Consider the following 22,795-nt stretch of genomic DNA (forward strand, 5'->3'; position numbering starts at 1 on the left):
CCTGAGTAGCAAGGATTACAAGCATGAGCCACCAACACCCAGCAACAACTTTATTTGTGTATGTATATACTTGATCATGAACATTGAACTCCCCACAAGAGGTCAAAGCCAATGCCAAACACAACTCCTTTTCAGTCAGGTACAGCACAGCTCCTCCTCAGGCAGGTGGCTCTCAGGAGCTAGGACAGGTTCCTGCAGTGAAATGGCCAGCAAGCACCAGTATGTGGCCATCGTGGCACTGAGTGGCCAGCGGAAAGGCCACCTGTTTGAATGCAGAGAACATAGAGAACGGAAGCAGAGAGGCAGAGCAGCCTTTGCGCAGCTGGAAGGGAACCTGCTCCTCACAGGGCTCATTGTACTGCTTTCCTCATGTCTGAAAATGAACTTGAAAAGCCCACAGGTGCCAATTTGACATCACACGCAAATGCAGCAAGTAGGCTAATCCATTGGGTAGAAGGCAGAGACCCTGAGGGCTGCCTGTGGTTTGGGACCTGTACTTAGGTAGGGAAGGGTCTCTGTCCCTGGGGGCAGACCTTGCTAGAGGCACCTCCGGCACCCTGCTGGTGGTGGTGCGATGGGAAGTGGCAGTCTTCAGGGCAGTTTCTAGGGGGCACAGAGAGCCCTCGCCCTTGCGGACAGAGGTGTGCTAAGTGCTAACTCTCGCTTGGCTTCTGTTCCAGCTGTGGCTTGATAGCTGCATGGTCCCACCTTCATCCCCTCCGCCAAAGGAGGAAGACTTCTTCGCGGCACACGCAACTCCTGAGGTATGTGTGCTTATTCTGAACGTTACTTTTTTTTTTTTTTTGGGGGGGGGGGGCCGGTCCCGGGGCCTGAACTCTGGGCCTGGGCGCTGTCCCTCAGCTCTTCAACTCAAGGCTAGCGCTCTACCACTTGAGCCACAGCGCCACTTCCAGCTTTTTTCTTTTTGCTTATATGGTGCTGAGGAATCGAACCCAGGGCCTCTGGCATGCAAGGCAAGCGCTCTACCACTGAGCCACCTTCCCAGCCCCCTCTGAACGTTACTAAGAGTGTACCTTTAAAGCCAGTGTTCACGCCCGCCCGTAATCCTAGCTACTCAGGAAGCTGAGATCAGAGGGTCACAGTTTGAGGCAGGCCTGCACAGAAAAGTCTATGGGACTCTTATCTCCAATTAACCAGCAAAGAGCCAGAACTAGAGCAGTGGCTCAAGTGGTAGAGGGCCAGGCTTGAGCAAAAGAGGCAAGTGAGAAAATAAGGCCTTGAGTTCAAGTTCCAGGATCAGCACTAAAAAAAAAAAAAAAAGTGTACATCTACAATACTTCAGTGAGGGAGGGTAGCGCCTGAGATGCGGCTCGAGGGACCGAGCACTCGCCCCGCTTGGGCAAAGCCCAGCACCAAAACCAGTTTTCTAAAACTCAAAACCCAAAACTTTTCTGGAAAGATACAGGCTAAGTTGGTGTAACAAACAAGCCTGACTCTTCTACAAGGCAGAAATGACCTCAGGAAGCCTGCAGAAGCAGGTGGCCCAGAGTCATTTACCTGCCCCTTCTGGGGGCTCCAGTGCAGCCCTCGGCCATCCCTGGGGAAGGACACGGTCCACAAAAGCAAAGGCCCACTCTGCACTGCCGCCGCCGCTTGTCCCCATGTGCTGCGGGCTGCAGTGTGCATACCTCTCAGCTACAGGAGCTGACACGGCACTTGTCACGGCCCCCCAGCAGTCAGAACTGGGGAACGAAGGCTGCTGGATGGGTTGAATCTCATAGGCAGGGCACCAAGTACGTGCTGGAAAGCCACCATGACCTGAAAGGCATTCAAGTCCCCGGGACCTGGCTTTCAGCAGTGCTGCAGAGGATGGCAGTGTTCTGTCTTTGAGGGTGGATAATCCGCACAACTTCTGTGCATTTGCCCAAATCACTTGGCTTCAGGAAGGCGGAGACGCAAAGCTGGAAGCAGCACCTTTAAGGAAGCTGAAGCTGGCCTTTGGGAGGGGCCCTGGCGCCAATGGCTGCCCCTCCCCCGCCCACGGAGAAGGGGCTCAGTCCTCATTCACTTTCAAAGTTAAAATGATAGAAAATTGTGTAAGTTCCTGTGTTTGTCACCTGAGATAATCGACTCCTGTGGAGAAAAGATTTATTCCGGCTCTCCAGGTTGGAGGTTCTGGCCCATGATCATCTGGTCCTTGTTTTTAGGCCTGTACCATAGCACATCCCGGCGGACAGTGGAAACGAGAGCCTCCCGTACCTAGCTGCTGGACTCCCGTAATCCCTCCAAGGAACCTCCTGGTAGACACCACCCCTTAAACCTGCCAGGACTGGGCTGGGAACCACACCTTCACACCCAGGCCTCTAGAGACATTTAAGATCCAAACCAAAGAAGCTGCTAAATCTCCATTTATTTTTTGGCTGTTATAATGCACATACATGTTTATTATTGAAAACCATCGATAGTTACTAGAAGCCAGGTTTGGTGGCCCATACGTCTCACCCCAGTATTTGAGAGACAGAGGCAAAAAACTGTGAGTTTGAGACCAGCCTGTGCTATCTAATGAGCTCCTGTCTCAAAACTAAACAAACAGAAAACAATAAGCAGAAAATGAAGATGAGGTAGTTTCCTGGGACACATTGCTGTTGTTTAACACAGCACTAGATAGAGAATATAACGTTCAGTAGCTGAGAAATGTTATGAATTAAAATCGTGGACTGGTGCTAGGCACAGGAGGCTCATACCTATAATCCTGGCTACTAAGGAGGCTGAGATCATGGTTTGAAGCTAGCCCAGGCAGAAAAGTCTGTGAGACTCTTATCTCCAATTAACCACCTAAAAACCAGAAGTGGTGGGGGCTGGGAAGGTAGCTTAGTGGTAGTGTGCTTGCCTTGCATCATGAGGCCCTCAGCACCACATAAGCAAAAGAAAAAAGCTGGAATTGGCACTGTGGCTCAAGTGGTAGAGCGCTAGCCTTGAGCTGAAGAGCTGAGGGACAGCACCCAGGCCGAGTTCAGGCCCCATGACCGGACCCCCCCAAAAAAAACAAAAAACCCTCCAGAAGTGGTTGCTGTGGCTCATAGTGGTAGAGCGCTAGCCTTGAGTGAAAAAGCTCAGGGACAGCGCCCAGGCCCAGAGTTCAAGCTCCATGACTCACAAAAAAAAAAAGTGGTTATTTATGTTGTGATAGCTCCCCTCCTGCATACTGATTTTCTTTTATTTCTTTTTAAAATCTTTGGTGATAATTGGATTTTTTGTAACTCAGCGCCTTGTTCCACACCTCAGCCATTTTGCTTTTAGTTATTTTCTTTTTTTATTTTTATTTTTTGGTTGGTTGTGGGGCTTGAACTCTGGGCTTGGATACTGTCCCTGTGCTCTTCAGCTCAAGGCCAGTGCTCTACGAGCCACTTGAGCCACAGTGCCACTTCCAGTTTTCTAGTGGTTTTTATTGGAGATAAGAGTCTTATGGACTTTCCTGCCTGGGCTGGCTTTGAACCTTGATCCTCAGGTCTTAGCCTCTTGAGTAGCTAGGATTACAGGTGTGAGCCACCGGCACCCTGCCGTTATTTTTCAAACAAAGTCTCATACTGTTTCCCTAGCCAGCCCTGGACCACAATCCTCCTCTCACCTCCCTCTGAGCTGGGATTACAGGTATGACTTGCCACCTCCGGCATCTTCAATGAGACGAGACCTTACTAACTTTTTGCCTAGGCTGGTCTTGAACCACAGTGTTCTTGATCTCTACATCCAGCCCCTATATGTTTTGATGATGGTCATCTTGCTTTGTCTGCTAACGACTTTTCCAAACTTGTTGCAGGTGAGTGGTGAAATGCACACGCCAGCACCGCCAGAGCCATTTCCTTTAACACCACGGGCTGCGGAAGCCAAAGCAGAGAAGACCGAAGGTAGCCCATGATGTCTCTTGTAACTGCTCTGCAGTTTGGTGGCATGCTGTGAAACTACCACAAATGAAGATGTCAGTGGGGACATCTGTGACGCCAGCTTGTTAAGCTGAGACGTGAGGATCTCACTTGATTCCACCCAGACAGACAAACCCAACACAATCTTTTTTTTTTTTTGGTCCAGTCGTGGGGCCTGAACTCTGGGCCTGGGCACTGTCCCTCAGCTCTTCAGCTCAGGGCTAGTGCTCTACCACTTGAGCCATAGTGCCACTTCCGGCTTTTTTCTTTTTGCTTATGTGGTGCTGAGGAATCAAACCCAGGGCCTCATGCATGCAAGGCAAGCGCTCTACCACTGAGCCACCTTCCCAGCCCCAAACCCAACACACTTTTATCTCCAGATATCCAATAGAAAGCCAGAAGTGGAAGTGGGGCTCAAGTAGGAGAGCACCATCCTTGAGCGGAAAAATCCATGTGAAGGTGTGATGCCCTGAGCTTAAGCCTCAGTGCCCACACACACGCCAAAAACAAAGATGTAATACCAACTTTTATGTGTTGGAGGGAAGCCTCGGCCCACGTACACACCAAAAACAAAAATGATATTATGTGTTGGAGGGAAGAAATATCTAGGATAGATAGTAAAGATGACTGAACATGGCTGAACATATAAGATCATATTTGTTAAAAAAAAAATTGACATTTTGGAAGGCACACTCCAAACTGGTATTTCTGCTCAACGCACTGTTAAAATGTCTGGATTTTATCAAGAGTATATGTTACCTTAACAATTAGAAAATGATTATATAAGTACTTGACATCTAGTGATTGATCTCAATTGCTGGCATATTACACATCACTTTAGTGACGTGTATGAGCAATCTATCTTTCAATATTGGGCATTTTTTGTTAGCCAGAAGATTAAATTAAGAACAAAAACATAATGTTTCCCCCCATAATCCTAGCTACTCAGGAAGTTGAGATCTCAGAATTGAGTTTTGAGGCCAGTCAGGGCAGACAAATCTGAGAGCTTCTTCAATTGACCAGCAAAAGGCTGTACTGTTATCAGTCCTCTTAATGAGATGAAGCCATCTTGGAAGACGAAGATTTTTCAGGAGAGAAGGAAAAGAAATGGAGGCGTGTGTGTGTGTGTGTGTGTGTGTCTGTATCTGTGTCTGTGTCTGTGTGTCTGTGTGTATGCCAGTCCTGGGGCTTGAACTCAAGGCCTGGGTGCTGGCCCTCATCTTTTCTGCTCAGGATTGGTGCCCTACCACTTGAGCTCTCCACTTCCAGCTTTTTGGTGATTAATTGGAAATAAGCCAGCCCAAGCTGGCATTAAGCTGTGATCCTCAGATCTCAGCCTTCTGAGTAGCTAGGATTACAGATGTGAGACATCAGCTCCTGATTTAGCCATTTTTAAAGTAAACCTTAAAATAACAGATGTCTTTGAAATGAAGCCTTACTCTGCCTCATAACCAGGATAGTGTTTTAAGTGGACTAGAAAACAGGACACTTTTTTTTTTCTTGTCGGTTGTGGGGCTCTTCAGCTCAAGGCTAGTGCTCTACCATTTGAGCCTCAGCACCACTGGTTTTTGGGTGGTTAATTGGAGATAAGAGTCTCACAGAAGCCAGGCACTGATGGCTCACACCTGTAATCCTAGCTACTCAGGAGGCTGAGATCTGAGGATCTCGGTTCAAAGCCAGCCCAGCCAGGAAAGACCGTGAGACTCCTATCTCCAATAAACCACCAGAAAACCAGAAGCGGCGCTGTAGCTCAAGTGGTAGAGCGCTCGCCTTGAACTGAAGAGCTGAGGGATAGCACCCAGGCCCAGAGTTCAAGCCCCACAACTGGAAAAAAAAAAAAACAAACAGTCTCACAGATTTTCCTGCTTGGGCTGGCTTTGAACTGTGATCCTGAGTAGGATTACAGACATAAGCCACCGGGCTGGGAAAGTGGCTCAGTGGTAGAGCGCTTACCTTGCATGCATGAGGCTGTGGGTTCGATTCCTCATAAGCAAAAAAAGACCGGAAGCGGCGCTGTGGCTCAAGTGGTAGAGCCTTGAGCTGAAGAGCACCAAAACAAAAACAAAAACAGACGTGAGCCACCGGTGCCAGCCAACAGGACACATTTCTTAGCTCTCAGCATCCTTGTACCTAGCAGTATGGTATTTCCAAGTGTTGACTTGGGGGAAAAGGAGAGTGTAAAATGCCTGAGCACAAGTTAGAACTCTGAACAGTAATATCTGTTAAAGAGATTGCTAGCCCTTTTATTCTTCAAAACCACTGGGGGGGGGGGGGAATCATTCCAGGGGTTGGAACCATGGCTTAGGTGGTAGAGTGTCAACTGAGAGTGAAAGCTTCAGATCAAGAGTTCAAATCCCTGTTTTATTGTATTTTAGATTAAATTTCTCCTGATTGGGGAAGGGGATATAGAGAATATGGCTAATAGATGCATGTATGTGTCAAAGAGGAGAAATCACTTCTAATGTTCTATAGTATAGTAGGGTGGCTACAGTTGCCAATTGTGCTTTTCAACTGGGCATGGCAGCACATGCCTGTAATCCCAGCACCAGGGAAGCTGAGCAGGAGGATCACAAATTCAGTCAGCCTGGGCTTCATGTTGAGATCCTATCTCCAAAAAAAATATATGTGTGTGAAGTGGCACCACAAAAATAATAGCAATGAGTAGAATATGGAGCTAGAAAGAAAGGTGCTGGCAGTTAAAACTGGATGGCTGAGACGGAGGCTGAACGGTCTGCTGAGGCTCACACACTCCAGAGCAGGTTCGGGGCGAATGCGCTCTGCATTAATGTCAGTGTGTTGAATTTCCAGGTATTCCAGAGCAAGGACCAAGTGTGGAAGGCCTCAACGCCCCAGGGAAGGCTGCTCTAGGTAATAGGCTGAGCGCCATTATCTGACCTGTAGGGTAAGAGTCAGTAAGGAAAAAAAAAAGATTTCTGATTTTGCGTTTGTCTTGTTGTCTCAGCTTTCGGATGTATGTGTGCCCGTCCTAGGGTGCCTTAGCCGCTGGCTGCTGCTGCTGGCTGCTCTTGCTTCATCCGGACACCTGAGATAAGCAACTCAGTGTCCTGCCTCACTACGCAGCCACAAACTTGCCATTTGCTTCTCTCTCTGGTCTTACGACGTCATTATCAGGGAATTGTACTTTGAAATCTGCACATGTTACACTTTATGCGTTGCAAAGCAGCCACTGCGGCGCATCTAGCTAGCGTTTGCAGTCACCGCAAAAGAACCGTGGTGCTTGCCTTCTGCTGCTCTGACTTCAGGTTCTCCTTTTGGCAGAAGTGTCATCGATCATCAAGAAGAAACCCAATCCAGCCAAACGAGGAGTGAGTGCCATGCTACCTGTAGAATAAGCGCTGGGTCGGCTCAGAACTAGACAGCCACTGGTCCTTGAGAGGGCCATCTTTGATTTTTAATTATATAAGTTAAGATATAGTATGGTAAGTGTGGCTTGGACAGCTGTATTTTACTCAGTGAAGTGGCTGTCACACAGATATTTTCTAGAATGTCTAGTTGACATTCCTGCGTCTCTGACAAAATACTTAAAGAAAAAAACAAAAATGGAGACCTGGGAGTTGCCCTGCTGTGTGTGAACGCAGCTCCAGGCTGACAGGACGGGAGGGGTGCTGGGTGGAGAACCATCCTGTCTGCAGGGATGCGCTGCCACGCTGTTCTGTGGAACTGGGGGCCAGGCCAGACTTCCTGCTGTGTGGTCTGGCCTCCCTGCTTGATAGCCTGAGCTGCAAGGGCCTGGCCATGCCAGCCTCCTCACAGCCTCGGGTGAAGCGGGGGACAAATGTTAGCATCCCAGGCTGGGTGGTGCAGGGACCAGCATTTGTTCCCTGCAGTTTCCAGGGTTTTCAAGGGCATTAAACACTCTTCTATGTGTTCCAGCTTGGGGCCAAAAAGGGAAGCCTAGGAGCCCAAAAACTGGCGAACAGCAGCTTTACTGAGATCGAGAAGCAAGCCCAGGCTGTGGATAAGATGAAGGAGCCGGAAGACCAGGCCAGGGCAGCGCCAAAGGAGGAGTCTGTGTAAGTGCAGCCCCCTCACAGCACAACTGTCATTCAGCAGTCCTAGACTGGCTTTCTGGATGCTTCCAAGGGAACACGTGGAGAGTGAACCAGAGTGTCCATGCGTGAAAGTCTCCATCACTGGCCTGGAGGTCAGGAGGGTGGCACCCGTGGCCAAGGAAGTAGCTGCAGGGCCTGCTGGGAGCAGTGAGGGCCAGAGAGGATGGAAGGTGCTGGGCACGGGTGGCCTGGGAAGATGCAGATCCAAACCACACAACAGCTTCAGTCCAGCGACGGTAGCCAGAGACAAAAAGACCAGGAGAGCCAGGCACTGGTGGCTCACATCGGTAATCCTAGCTACTCAGGAAGCTGAGATCTGAGGATTGTGGTTAGAAGTCACCTGGGAAGAAAGTCCGTGAGACTCATCTCCAGTAAACTACCCAGAAAAAGCCGGAGGTGGTGCCATCCTTAAGCACAAAGAGGCTCAGAGACAGTGCCCAGGTCCTGAGTTCAAGCCCTAGGACTGGAAGGAAGGAAGATAGGAAGGAAAGAAGGAAGGAAGATAGAAAGGAAGGAAGATAGAAAGGAAGGAAAGAAGGAAGGAAGATAGAAAGGAAGGAAGATAGAAAAGAAGGAAGATAGAAAGGAAGGAAGGAAGGAAGGAAGGAAGGGAGAAAAGAAAACCCTGGCTGTCCTTCAGACAGTCAGACCTAAAACTGGGTTGTAGCTTTGACAGGACAAGTACTTAACCCTCACTAGGCCCATTTCCACCCCAATACGAGAATAATGATAAGCGGCGCCATGCCACAGCGAGTGCCCTGGAGAAGCGAGCCAGGCACTGGCGCTCACACCTGCAGCCCACTACCCAGGAGGCTAGGATCTTAGGATTGCATTCCCAAACCAGTTAGGACAGGAAAAGCCATGAGACACCTACATCCAGTTACCCACCAGAGAGTAGAAGTAGAGCCGTCAGCCTTGAGTAAAAGAAGCTGAGGGACAGTGCCCAGATCATGAATTCAAGCCTCAGGACTGGCACACTCTCTCATTTGTAGGGAGTGTCCAGAACAGGCCAGTCCATGCCAACAGAGGAGGAGGAAGGGGAGGAGGGGGAGGAACAAGAGGAACACCACTGCCACCAGTGGCTATTTTTTGGTGTTTTTTTTCTTATTTTCATGCATATTTTAGCTGCTTTATTTGCAGCTACCTTCCGAGGTTGGTTTTAAGGTGTAGTTGGTTAATGGTTATTACTGTGCCTCCAGCAGCAGGCAGTAGGGTCTCAGTAGGCAACAGTTGTTCCATCTATTTGCCCTGCCAGCTTGCTGGTGCACTTAACAGGACAAGCCAGCACTGATGTGGGAAATAGGTGGTTATTTCTCCTTCAGGACACCGGGGGCAGCACTGAGCCATGCACATGGAGATGCCATGGACTTGATCTCTTACCCAGAAGTTTCCTGCCCAGACAAAGGGGCAGGTTCCCTCTGACACACTTCAGCTGGAGTGTAAAATCAGAAGCCTGAGAAGAGCTTGAGGGTCGCAGGGCAGGCCAGGACGGCTACTGCCTCCCCACAGCTGGAGGAACGGGGGATGGGCCAGCCAGGGAGGTTCTCTTCCCGCAGTGGGGAGGAGGCTAGAGAAGCAGAAAGGCCTGGATTGGCAGCGTCCTCAGGCTGGAAGCCACACCGCCTCCCTTCTTCAGCGCTGTCTAATACACCACAAAAGCAGAGATGCTGCTGAGGGATGTTGGGATCTGACTTTGGAGCTAATCTGGCAACTTCCTTGGGCCCTGTTCAGGACGCTGAGGCCTGGGCCTGCGTCCCATGCTCAGCTCACCTCTCTGCCCCAGACCTATGTTAGGCTAACCAGGAGCAGCGTGCTGCCTTGCCCTTCACAGGGACAGCTTGCTCTGCAAGTTAAGGTTTTCGTAGCTGTGAAAGAACAGTCCAGGGGGCTGGGAAGGTGGCTCAGTGGTAGAGTGCTTGCCTTGCATGCTCGAGGCCCTGGGTTCGATTCCTCAGCACCACATAAGCAGAAAAAAAAAAGCCGAAAGTGGCAGTGTGGCTCAAGTGGTAGAGTGCTAGCCTTGAGCTGAAGAGCTGAGGGACAGTGCCCAGGCCCAGAGTTCAGACCCCACGACTGGGCCAAAAAAAAAAAAGAACAGTCCAGAAACCAGAGCAGCAACGACAGAGTAGGAAACTAAACCTTCAGAGCAGTTCCCTGACACAAGCCTTCTGGCAGTTTCTTGGGGGGATGGGGAGGATCTCTGGTGTGTGAGCAGGGGCTTCTAGGAGTGCCAGGCTGGCCTCATGTCGCATCTTACCGGTAGAGTGTGTTCATTCTGTTTGTGCTCTTAGAGAATGCCACAATCCTATTGCCTGCCAATAATTATACGCTAAGGAAGAAGATAGCCCCAATCTGTTCTGTGATAATAATCATATAAAAGAAAAAAAAATCTGCCAGGTTAAAGCAGACCAAAGGAATCCTGCTCTGTCAGTTAGCAGGAAAGCAAGACCCACAGGTTTCCTCAGGAGAAGCCCCTTGTCACTCCCAGGACAGCACACGTTTGCATTACTGCTGCAGTTTCCCATGTCTCATGAGGAACTCATGACATTTTTCATGATTTTTGTGAAATGGATGATAACTTACAAATACAAGGTAGGTTTATCACTTGTCAAGACACCAAAATTCTTTTGCTGCTTCCTGATAGGATGTAATACTACTGTTAATGTCAATAGAGGCAGTTTTCTTTGTGGAAAAAAATTAAGTATGTGTTGCATATTTAGAAAAGTATGAGCAACTATCTTTTGTCAAGGTTATTTTTATTTCTTGGTGGTCCTGGGGATCGAACTCAGGGCTTGCACGTACTGCACAGCCAGTCCCGCTGAGCTGCGCCCAGCCCCATCTCTGTATCTTTTGATGCCGTCAGTGCACTGTCTGTGCAGGTGTTTGGTGAGCAGGTCAGTACAGGGCTGGTGGTGCTGGTGTCTGCTGAGTAAGTGTATTCATCCTCTATCACAGCACAGCGGCATGGCCGAGCCGCCTCTGCCATCGGGGGCAGCACTGTGCTGAAGGGGAGGCATTGAGGCAGACAGTGAAAGCTCCTCAGAGCTCAGTTTGAAGAGCAGCCTCCACAAAGAGGCTCAAGAGTCATTTCTGTTTCCTGGAGCATCTGCTCAAAAAGATACCTTTAAAAAAATGGAGGGATGGAGCTGGGAAGGTGGCTCAGTGGTAGAGTGCTTACCTCGCTTGCATGAGGCCCTGGGTTCAATTCCTCAGCACCACATACACAGAAAAAAAACTGGAAGCTCAAATGGTGGAGCGCTAGCCTTGAGCTGAAGAGCTGAGCGACAGCGCCCAGGCCCAGAGTTCAGACCCCACAACCAACAACAACAACAAAAAAATGGGGGATGTCAGTGGCTCACACCTGTAATCTAGCTACTCAGGAGGCTGAGATCTGAGGATTATGGTTCAAAGCCAGCCCCAGCAGGAAAAATCCATGAGACTCTTATCTTTAATTAACCACATAAAAGCTAGAAGTGATGGTGTGGCTCAAGTGGTAGAGCACAGGCTTGAGTGAAAAAGCTCAGGGACAATGCCCAGGCCCTGAGTTCAGGCCCTAGGACCAACACACACATAAACACACAGCCAACTTGCCTTCTTAACGGGCAATTGTGGAAAGACCCGTGGTTTGGCTTTGCACTCGCTGAAGGAGCATTTGTTCTTCCTGGCAGTGTGTCGTCCTTGCGATTAGCCTACAAGGATCTTGAGCTTCACATGAAGAAAGACTCGAAGCCCGGCGTGAGTGGTCGAAGCCAGGCGGAGGCAGAGCGGCTTGGCATGGGCTTTGGGGCCTGCAGGGGGTATGTGAGACCGCCTTCCCCTCCAGCAGAGTGTGTCGCAGGCCGCTGAGTGCTGAGCGTGACTGCATCACACTGGGCTGAGCTTGCTCAGCTTTGGCGGGTAGCCTGGGTTCCAGTCCCTTCCCAGCTGCTCCCGCTTCTCTGGTGCTCCATGGAGCATGACAAACCACTAACGAGGTTCTGAGACAGGGAACAGGGCAGAGCTCCATTAAACCTGCTCCCGGCAGTGCCAGGAGCATCCAGTGTGTGCTGAGTCCATGGAGCCACCCCTCCCCCCAGAGATCGCATCTCCTCAGAGCTTTCACACACACACACTTTCATTGCTGCTCTTTTTTTTTTGGGGGGGGGCCCAGTCGTGGGCCTGGGCACTGTCCCTCAGCTCTTCAGCTCAAGGCTAGCGCTCTACCACAGCGCCACTTCCGGCTTTTTTCCTTTTTGCTTATGTGGTGCTGGGGAATCGAACCCAGGGCCTCAGGCATGCAAGGCAAGCGCTCTACCACTGAACCATCTTCCCAGCCCTGTTGCTCATATTTTTAACCCTACTGATAAATTTATCTTTGTTCAGAATATAGCTTAAAATATTCATTTGTATCATTTATAAAGATAAAAAATATTAGCTAAAAATTAGGCACTAGCAGCTCACACCCATAATCCTAGCTACTCAGAAGGCTGAGATCTGAGAATCACAGTTCAAAGCCCATCAGGGCAAGAAAGTCCTTGAGACTCTTATTTCCAATTAACCACCAGAAAACTGAAAGTGGTGCTGTGGCCAACAACAACAGTAAACGTAGCTGAGTGTGGTGGCTCATGCTTGTAATCCTAGCTACTGAGGAGGTGGAGATTGGGAGGATTACAGGCAAGGCCAGCTGGAACAAAAAGCAAGACCCCATCTCAACTAGTAATTGGACAAGGTAGTGCATATCTGTCATCTCAGGTATGCATGAAGAGTAAATGGGAGGATCACAGTCCACATTGGCCTGGATTTAGACACAAAAAATATAATTAAAAGTAAAAGGGGAGGGGCTGGGAAGGTGGCTCAATGGTAGAGCGCTTGCCTTGCATGCATGAGACCCTGGGTTCGATTCCCCAGCACCACATAAGCAGAAAAAGCTGGAAGTGGCGCTGTGGCTCAAGTGGTAGAGTGCTAGCCTTGAGCTGAAGAGCTGAGGGACAGTACCCAGGCACAGAGTTCAGGCCCCACGACTGACCAAAAAAAAAAGTAAAAAGGGAGAGGAAATTCGCTCAAGTGGTAGAGCACCTGCCTAGCAAGTATGATATCAACCCCTGTACTACCAAAAAAAAAGTATCTGAACTATATGTACATATAACTTTTCCTGTTGTATTTTCTCAAGTGGTGTTTCACACTCCGTGACATCAGATATGCAGATCATAGAGCAGGAGTCTCCCACCCTGGCAAAACCAAGGAAGAAGTACCACGAAGACGACGAGTCATACTTTACCTCGAGCTCCAGGTATTATGAACACTGCCCGCCAGGCGCCGGCGCCTGCAGCTCAGAGCCCAGAGCTGCCCGGAGGCCACGCAGCCTTCTAATGATACATTGCAAGAACAGGACGCACAAACATGTGTCAGCTAAAACCTAGTTCGGAAGTTATTTCTTTTCCTGTCAAAGCTTATATGTAAGGAACTATACAAAGAATATTGTCATTGACGTTTGCCCTAAATTTATCTCCATTTATTTTAAGTCCTGGTATTCTACCAAAAAAAAAAAAAAAAACTTAGCAATTGAGTGTGCCTTCGCAACTTGCACACTGTCATTCTTACCTGCCTTTGATACCCTGTGTAAGGCACATTTCCGTTAATAGGGCTTATTTCCAATCATGTGCTTTAAAAAGATTTCAGTACACTGTATACCAGATAAAATTCAGTTGTAATTGGATTTGGAAACCGCATGTTGAGTCATTTCAGAAGGAAGCCCCAAGGGAGGAAAGGAGGGAGGGAGGGAGGGAGCCAGCCAGCCAGCCAGCCAGCCCTGGGTCACAGGAAAAGGCTCCGCTCCACTGCTGCTGGCTCCACCCAATGCCTGCAGCCGGCAGTGGAGGGAGAGAATAGTCCCTCCCCAAGGGTCGCAGGCTTGCTTTTGTCTTTGTCACTGAGGGGCTTCAGGCTGACCACCTCTCTGTGAGTGAACCTTGCTGGTTACTCCCTCCTGGGGCTCCTTCTGGGCCTTACATGGCCCTGTAGGTCCAGCAAGAATTCTAAGGCCTTGTTGCTGTGGAGACAGCTGTTTACTTGGCCACCTGGGAACAAGTGCTTTGTTGATGTGGACCAGGTTGTCCTGTGCTAGTGACTTGAGACCAAACACCTCTCAATGTCCTTGATTGGCGACCGCTGTCAACAGAGCAGAGCATGGGCAGGTCCTTTGAAAGGACCTCAACAGACTCTGAAAGCCAGCCAGTTAGTGCCACAGAGCGCTCTTATTGCTTCCAAATTATTCATCAGCCATTAGAACTTGCAGATTATGAATTATGGAGAGTGCTATTTTGTCCATCCACTGGTCTGGTTTTCTGCTGAGCTCCATTGTTCCAGGGTGTAAACAATAGCGTGACAGGCTGACTTCCCGGCTCGCGGCCGTGCAGGCCTCCCGTGCCCCCAGCAGCCACGCGTCCTGGCAGGCTAGGGCTCTGCACACGCTTGGAGGCGCAGGAGAGGTTTTCAGGGTGGAGTGAGCATGCAGCAGGGGGCTCATGGGAGAAAAGGCATTGGAGTCTGGGATCTAGAAACCAAAACATAGGATGGCAGTGACAGTTGGCAGTGGGAAGCGAGGGGAGACCTGAGGAGAGATGGGCCCTGGGCCCACTCACATCCTTGGGAGGTAAGGAGGGGCAGCGCAGGCCTGGCTGGGCGGCTGTGTGTCCCCGCTGGTTGCCCTGCTGTAGGTGCGTCCTGCCCTGTGGATGAGCCCTGGTGGGTGCGGCAGACAGGGAAGACCCCAGGCAGATGGCTTCCTGTCTCCCCGGAACACTGGAGAGCCCAGCAGTTAGCTAGCCAGTGCTGCTCCTATCCATCCCGTGAGAACGCTGAATTCTGTGATGCTAAAGTGATGTTAAATCCACAGAGTTCTTTTGTTGTTGTTGGTCATGGGGCCTGAACTCTGGGCCTGGGCGCTGTCCCTCAGCTCTTCAGCTCAAGGCCAGCACTCTATCACTTGAGCCATAGCACTACTTCTGTTTTTTTCTGCTTATGTGGTGCTGAGGAATCGAACCCAGGGCTTCATGCATACAAGGCAAGCACTCTACCACTGAGGCACCTTCCCAGCCCAAATCCACAGAGTTCTAAGTACCAGATCTCAGAGTTGAGAGGAACCCAGAGGCAGGGCCTCCGGTGGCAGGTGCTGGCCAGCAGCCTCCAGGAGGGGCTGAGGAGCACAGAGCCCGTCCTTGGTGCAGGCTGCACTCAAGGAGAAAGTGATTATGACTCCCAGCAACTTGGAGAGCCATGGCGTGTGACCTGGGGGACAGCCGTGCTGTGTGCAGGTCAGCCAGCCACGTGACACACATCACCTGCACACAGCAGAGAAAGTCAGCTCCTCAAGGGTGATTGTTTAGAGTCTCCGGGTTCCCCTTGTGGCTCCCTGACTTTCCAGCTGCAGCATGTGGAGCACAACTTCTCCTGGGGCCTCAAAGAGAGGGCAGGTCGGGTTGAGCAGCCATTAGAAAGGTCTTTGCCAACCGGGCACCCGTGGCTCACGCCTGTAATTCTAGCTACTCAGGAGGCTGAGATCTGGGCTGGGAATGTGGCTCAGTGGTAGAGTGCTTGTGTAGCATGCATGAAGCCCTAGATGTGATTCCTCAGTACTACATACACAGAAAAAGCTGGAAGTGATACTGTGGCTCAAGTGGTAAAGAGCTAGCCTTGATCAAAAGAAGCTCGGGGACAGCACCTAGGCCCTGAGTTCAAGCCCCAGGACTGGTACAAAAAAAGACAGGAAAACAGTGAGTACCTTAGAAGTGACGTGGACCCGGTCTGCGTCTGTGCGTTGGCCACATCTAGTCACTTCCGGAGGGAGTGATGTGTGGTCCCCAGACCTGGAAACAGGCCCCTGTGAGGCCCTCCTGAGCCGCCGCCCCTCCTGTCCCCATAGGTACTTCGATGAGCCCTTTTCTAGCTGGGATGACAGGACGGACTCCTACTGGAAGAGAGAGAGCAACCGAGAGCCCGAGGTGGCCGTGAAAAGCGCAGGCTCTGCAGACAGGTATGTCTGGCTGCGGGCTGGTGCGGGGAAGCAGCCGGGTCTGAGCAGCGCCTGGCCGTGGCACAGGCTGGCTTCGTGGGGCTCGGCCACATGCTCTGCTTCAAGAGCATACCTTGGACTCGCAGGAGCCACACTGATGGTGCACCCCTCAGGGAACCCAGAGTCCTCTTTCCTGGGGGTCCACAGGTTGGGGTGCCCTGCACCAGAACTTCGCCCCATTTGAAGGTGCTGCTTGCACACCCCTGCCTACCAGGGGTTAGGCCCTGAGTTCAATCCCCAGCGCTGCCCAAAAATAATAAAGTAGGAATGAGAAGGGCCTTTGCTGGCCACGAGCTGAGCCGGCTGTGGATGTGCCCGCTGCAGACCTGCCCGCCGGAAGCCCGAGCCCGAGCCCGCCCACCACACAGATGAGGCCCGGAAGAAGTTCGGCAATGCCAAGGCCATCTCCTCAGACATGTACTTCGGAAGACAAGCCCAGACTGATGTAAGGGCCGGAGCGTTCCCGGGGGGGAGTCCCAGAAGCAGGAAGGAGCCCAAGCTCCCTACCCTGCCCACCCTGCACCACCGCCAGGCGGACAGTGGCGACCTGCATTGGTCTGTCAGCTGTGGCTGGGGAGCCCATCTGGCAGGCCGCCGGGAGAGATGGAGCCTCTGCTCCGGGGCTGCGTCCTAATGCTCCCCTCCCCTGTCTTCCTAGTACGAGACCAGGGCCCGGCTGGAGAGGCTGTCGGCCAGCTCCTCCATCAGCTCAGCCGATCTGTTCGAGGACGAGCAGAGGAAGCAGGCGACAGGTGAGCTGACACCGAGGCTTCCACGTCTGCTGGCCTGAGCTGCTCAAGCAATCCTCATCCCACCTGCTTGTCTCCCATGTGAGCCAGAAAGAGCCGTGGTCATTTGTGGGGCGGGGTGGGGTGGGGAAGCGCCCTTGTTGCCTGCCCCGTCGTCCGCAGGTGGTATCAGGGTGAGCGTTGTTCAGCACGCTGTGGCCTTGCTGCCAGGGGCCTGTCAAGTAGGGGGTTGGCACATGCGGTGAGGATTGGATGAGACTCAGGGTCAGGTGCACTGCTCAGCACTGGGCACGCAGCCGGGGCCTCGGAGGCCTCGCGTGACCTGCAGGGGAAGCGGCCTGAGGAGCAGGCGGTCGCGGGAAGGACACGCAGGTGGACGTGGTGCTGGTCACTGGGGGCTGGGACTGGCTAGGCAGGCCGCCTGGGACTGACCTGTGCACATCCTGAGGTCATCCTTTCAGAGGGGAAGCCTGGCACCCATGCACGGTGCCATCTGCACCCTTGTTTTCTGCTCTGGAGGAGCTGGCTTTGTGGAAGGAAGGCCGTGTGTTTTTTTCTGCATGAACTGACACTGTGGGTGGCCACGTGGCCTTTCAATGACAATGTCCCCAACACAGAAGGTCATGTGGTGGCCAAGTGTCGGGCTTCCCTGAGTGTGCTGGGTGTGGCAGGCACCAGCGTGGCCCTGGCACACCTGGGCCCTGCTGGCTGTGGTAGCTGTGGGAGTGGCCGGCAGGTGGGCAGTGGTGAGGGAGGGGGACAGGTGTCTCCCTGGCGCAGGGGCGGGGGGTGGGGGCTGTTGCTCTGGGTCAGTTGGTCAGGTGGGGGCGGGCATGAGCCTGGCTTACATCCTCTCTCAGCTCCCGGCCTCTGTCGTAACAGCTTCCTCTGGGACTCACCCCTGGCACAGAGCGCCGGGCTGCCACCCACCACCCCCATGCCCACGCTCAGCCACCTCGCCAGAGCCCGCGTGGCCAGGCAGCTCCTCCAGAACATTAAAAACCCCAAAGGAGGCCCTGGGAGCGCCTCATTCTCCTCTCTTCCTGGCAGAGGTGTCCCGCCACAGAGGAAGGACCCCGCGTGGGCCCCAGACAAAGCCTGGTCTCTAGAGTTTTTGCACGTGGGCACAATCGCCCCCAAGACGCTGGTGGTGGGGACGGGACCTCCTGCTCCATCTTGCTGCTCCTCCTCTCACACACGTCTGCAGTTAGTGCCCCAAATGCGAGCACAGCGGCCTGCCTGCGCTCAGTAAATATTTACTTTCCATTCAGACCCGTCCTGGAACTCGGTCCCCCTTCGCCACGCCCCCGGTTCCTGCCATGGGCGCTTGAGCAAGTGAAGGAGAAATAAGGCCACCTGAGGTCACTCTGTGGAGTGGGCCCGGGGACATGGGCTGCATGGTCTGGGAGGGGACCGGAACACTTGGGTCTCAGTGACAGAGCAGAGCCAGCCCCGTGAGAACTGCTGGAACCACGAAGCCCTGGCCCACCAGCCTCCGTTTCCTCCAGGAAAGTGGATCCTGGGCGTCTAGGTCGGGCCCTCTGCTCTGGGGTGCCAGGACCACCGTGGGGACCCCTGGTCCGCAGGCTCCACACGGTCACTGGCCTGGCGCCTTGGGGCTCCCAAGTGGGATGTGGGCCCAGAGTGTGGGCGCCTTGGGGGCCTGTGGTCTCTGGAACATGGCACTCCGTGGGGGGGGGGGCGTGGGCCGTGGCGTGGGCATTGTCACCTGCATGTGGGTCTCCAACAGCGCAGGGCCGGGTCACAGAGGTCGGCACCGCCGCCGCAGTGCCTGGCTGCTCTCTGGCTCAGAGGAGCCGCTGGGGTCTCGCCATTAAGTTTAATGCTCTCATCATAGTGCAAGTGCTTTTCTCTTGGTTCCTCTCCATTTCAAGGAAGTTGGCCCCTGAATTTCCATTAGCGATCCATTTCTGAAGTGCTGAGAAGTTGTGCTGCACCCCTCCCCCACAGATCCCTGTGCTCTGTCCTGGGTGCACCCCCCCGCCCCCCCAGCCAGGCCAGGCCTGGGGACTCTGCACAGCCTCCCTCCTCCAGGGTGGCTGCCCCTCTCCCTCCTCCCTCCTCCCTCCTCCCTCTTCCCTCCTCCCTCTTCCCTCCTCCCAGAGCATCTTTCAAGGGCTTTTGTTTTTTTGGTTTTGTCCCTGCCCAGGGGGTTCAACTCGGGGCCTGGATGCTGTCCTTGGGCTTTTCTACATGAGGCTGACATGCTACCATTTGAGCTCCAGCTCCATCTCTGGCTATTTATTTTCTTCATTTTTGTTGGCTGTGGGGCTTGAACTCAGGGCCTGGGCACTATCCCTGAGCTTTTATGCTCAAGACTAGCACTCTAGCACTTTGAGTCACAGCTCCACTTCTTGTTTTCTGGTGGTGCATTAGAGATTAGGTCTCATGACCTTTCCTACCTGAGCTGGCTCCAAGCCATAATCTCAGATCTCAGCCTCCTAAGTAGCTAGCATTACAGGTGTGAGCCACTGGTACTCGGTTCACTTCTGGCATTTGGTGTTCATTGGAGATAAGAGTCTCATGCACTTTCCTGCCCAGGCTGGCTTTGAACTACGTTCTCAGCCCTCAGCTCCTGAGTAGCTAGGATGACAGAGGTGAGCCATGGGCACCCAGCGTCTTTCAAGTCCTTTAAACCACGGCTGAGCCCTGCCACTCACACACCTTCAGGACCTCCTATCCAGGACGCCCTCACTGCGCCTGCTCAGCCCCCTGCACGTTCCTGCCTCCCATCGCGGGGGGGGGGGCTGTCAGCGATGTCACCCCTCCAACACTCAGAAGCCTGTTCCTCCTCTTCCCTGAGCTCCTGGCACAGGACCTGACCAGGCCTAGGAGGGAAGCTCTCAGTGGTTGACCAGGGAGTGAGTGAGTGAGTGAATGAATGAACAAGCCGCTCTCTGCTCCTGAGACTTGCCTGACTAGCACAGGAGCCATGGCCAGTACTAGGCAGTGGGGTGGGTGTCTGCTTCCCACGGGAGCCCTGGGAGCCAGCGAACCCTGTGTGGGTTCCTCCCAGCCCCGCTGCCGCCCTGCTGCTTTCTCTCTGGGTGGGGCTGCCGACATCCTCGGTGCCGGCCCCCAGGCCTGTGGCCCTGGAAGGAACAAGCAGTGGTCTGTTCTGTACACAGGAAACTACAACCTCTCGAGTGTGCTGCCCAGTGCCCCCGACATGGCGCAGTTCAAGCAGGGCGTGCGGTCTGTCGCCGGAAAGCTATCTGTGTTCGCTAATGGAGTCATGACGTCCATTCAGGTCAGTGACCGCACGGTGCTCGCTGCTGCCTGGCACCCTGTGTTTGCTGCACAGTGACCCTGGTGACACACACGTGTCTCACTGTGTAGCCTAGTCTGGCCTCGAACTCGAGATCCTCCTGCTTTAGCCCCTGAGTGCTAGGCTGTGGTCTGGGATTGCAGGTGTGTACCACCACACCTGGCAAAGGTTCAACTCTAGGAGATTGGGTACTGGAATCATAATCATAATTACTAACCCTCCCCCAGTTGAAAGAGAAAATTATTTTAAAATATTACAATTTTCTATCATCTCTATCTGCCTAATTTTATATCCTACTTTTCTCTCTGACTCTATCAGCATGTCTCCGTAATACAAATCTCTCCAAGTCAGACATGGTGGCTCACACCTGTAATCCTAACTACTCAAGAGGCAGACATCAGGAGGATTATAGTTGGAAGCCAACCAAGACAAAAACTTTTCCACACCCCATCTCAACAGATAAACTGGGCCTGGTGGTACATAGCTGCCTCTCCAGTTAATGCAGAAGGCAGAAATAGGATCACGGTCTAGGAGCCTGAGGGAAGTTAGAGGCTCAGCTCAGAGGCTTCGCCAGTGGGGAGCGTGGAGAACGTCACTCTGTCATTTTGTGACTGCAGTCAGACACCAGCCTAGCAAGCCCAAGGCCCTGAGTTCAAACCCCAGCGCCACCTACAAGACTATAACAGAACAACTGCTCGGCTGGGCATAGAGAGTGTATCTTTTCAGTGAAGTAGATGGAACCCACTTGTATTTAACAAATGAGGCCCTGTCAGATCATGTGGAAGGCGGGTTCTGGAACCTTTGTTTTAACCTCAAATTATTTTAGAAGGATTCTATATACGAATGTGTGGCGTGTGGCTCTGGGCATGCGTCTCATGACTCGGATGGCTCCCGCAGCCCCTGGCCCAGGCAACGGTGGGCAAGCGGGGAGCGGGGAGAAGGCCTCCCCCACCCCAAGCTGGGGCCACTCCCTCCCCTACCTCAAGAGGTCTGGCTGCAGCACTGTCCCATTCGTAGCGCCCCCGCTACCCAGCCATAGACGCCCACCCCCTCGTTTACCAGCCACCCCTTCCCATGTCCCCCGTGGGGATTTGGAGACACAGAGGTTCCAGACACACTCCTCCACCTCCCTCCCCACCTGCTCCCCCACATCCTCCCTAGCCCCTCCCAGCCCTCACCTGCGCCAGGACCACGCCAGGCCTTGGCTGCAGGACCTGTGCCCTGCCTCAGCCAAGGACCCCCGGGAAGCGCTGGTGATGGGGCAGGGCACCGTGTGTGTGTGTGTGTGTGTGTGTGTGTGTGTGTGTGCAAGCGCGCATGTGTGCATGCACACAATGACCCAGCTCTGCTTCTCTGTGCAGGACCGCTATGGCTCCTGATCCTGGATCGGCACTGTCCACCCTGGAGAAACTCGCGCGCCCGTTTGCTTCTCACGGCCGCTGCGCCCTGGCAGCAACTCCAGAGCCCAGGCCTGCTGCCTCTCCTCATGGTACATGCTCCCTTTTGACTTTTACTGTTTCCTTGGAGAAACCCCTATTTTGGATGTAACCGTTCTCTCGCCTGTCTGTCTGTCCGTCCATCCATGCTTGTTCCGCTGGCATGTGCGCACCCACCTCTGGCTCATTTTCCTAGAATCTTCAGACCCAGCTCCCCTCTTCCCCCTGCACGGGGGGAGGGCTCCCCATGGACCGTTGGCCCCGAGTCACCTGAGACCAGGCTAGCCCCGGGCAGTGCACCCCACACAGGCCACCGCCGTCCCGGGTTCCAGGCGCACACATAAAGCTGCCCGGCCGGCGGGCTGCACTGCCATTTCCACCAGCTGCGCATTGCCAGCCTTTGTAATGGACTCCACCGGCCCAAGACCACTTTGCAGCCAAGCACATCTACCAAGCCAGCTCCCGCTGCCCGGGGCGTTGCTCTTAACAAGCCAGTGCTGTTGGCTAGATGGGCGCTCGCGAGGGGCTGGAGTCGATTGGTTACTGGGTGAACAGACCAAGGCTCTGGCCTGCCAATGCAGACGCTACCTGCAGCGCGGGTCACACTTTCCCGCTCGATCATGCTGTTCAGAAAGTTCCAGATAGGTGCAAATCAGCAAAGAAAACATCATCTGGCTGTGTTTTAGACAGCATTAGGATAGATGGCTCGGCACAGTGAAATACATTTGAAGTTTGATGAACCGAAAAATCTGATTTCAAAAGAGTATTTTGTGAATCTTTTCTTACAAGCTGAAATTCGTAGACTTGTCAGTACAATAAACAGCCACAGCAGATCGCGTTGCCTGTGGGTCTTTTCTGAAGGCCCAAGGCCTGACGCCGGGGTGCCATAGTGACAGGTGGGGGGGGCCTGCTGGGGACAGCACAGGTGTCCTCCCTCTGGGAGGGAGGGCTGCTGGTGTGTGCGTGTATGTGTGTGCGTGTGTGTGTGTATGTGTGTGCGTGTGTGTATGTGTGTGTGTGCATGTGTGTTGGGTGTGGTGTGTGCATATGTGTATGTGTGTGTGCGTGTGTGTGCATGTGCGTGTAAGTGTGCGTGTGTGCACTGTGTGTGTGCGTGCTGTGTGTGCATGTGTGTGTGCGCGTGTGTGCCTGTGCGTGTGTGTGTGTGCGTGCTGTGTGTGCGTGTGTGTGCATGCGTGTGCCTGTGCGCGTGCGTGTGTGTGGTGTGTGTGCGTGCGTGCGTGCATGTGCCACGCTGACCACGTGTGCATGTGTGTGCGTGTGTGGTGTGTGTGTGCGCGTGTGTGTGCATGCGTG

The 22,795-nt window shown here is 53.0% G+C and overlaps 1 protein-coding gene across 1 annotated transcript in view; it reads left to right on the plus strand.

Moving 5' to 3' along the window:
• The window catches only part of Arfgap3 (ADP-ribosylation factor GTPase activating protein 3), a 41,935-nt gene extending 19,624 nt beyond the window's left edge, over positions 1-22,311 (plus strand). The window contains exons 7-18 of the mRNA XM_013024771.1: positions 681-764; positions 3,779-3,866; positions 6,690-6,749; positions 7,161-7,207; positions 7,776-7,915; positions 11,623-11,751; positions 13,104-13,223; positions 15,855-15,965; positions 16,329-16,449; positions 16,663-16,756; positions 19,903-20,024; positions 21,404-22,311. Of these exons, the coding sequence (XP_012880225.1) occupies positions 681-764; positions 3,779-3,866; positions 6,690-6,749; positions 7,161-7,207; positions 7,776-7,915; positions 11,623-11,751; positions 13,104-13,223; positions 15,855-15,965; positions 16,329-16,449; positions 16,663-16,756; positions 19,903-20,024; positions 21,404-21,421 (1,134 nt within the window). The 3' untranslated portion in view covers positions 21,422-22,311. The remainder of the gene's footprint in view (positions 1-680; positions 765-3,778; positions 3,867-6,689; positions 6,750-7,160; positions 7,208-7,775; positions 7,916-11,622; positions 11,752-13,103; positions 13,224-15,854; positions 15,966-16,328; positions 16,450-16,662; positions 16,757-19,902; positions 20,025-21,403) is intronic.
• Positions 22,312-22,795: the final 484 nt, after the last annotated feature.

The sequence above is a fragment of the Dipodomys ordii genome, unplaced genomic scaffold (assembly GCF_000151885.1).
Source record: "Dipodomys ordii isolate 6190 unplaced genomic scaffold, Dord_2.0 Scaffold79, whole genome shotgun sequence".
NCBI classification, from domain to species: Eukaryota; Metazoa; Chordata; class Mammalia; order Rodentia; family Heteromyidae; genus Dipodomys; species Dipodomys ordii.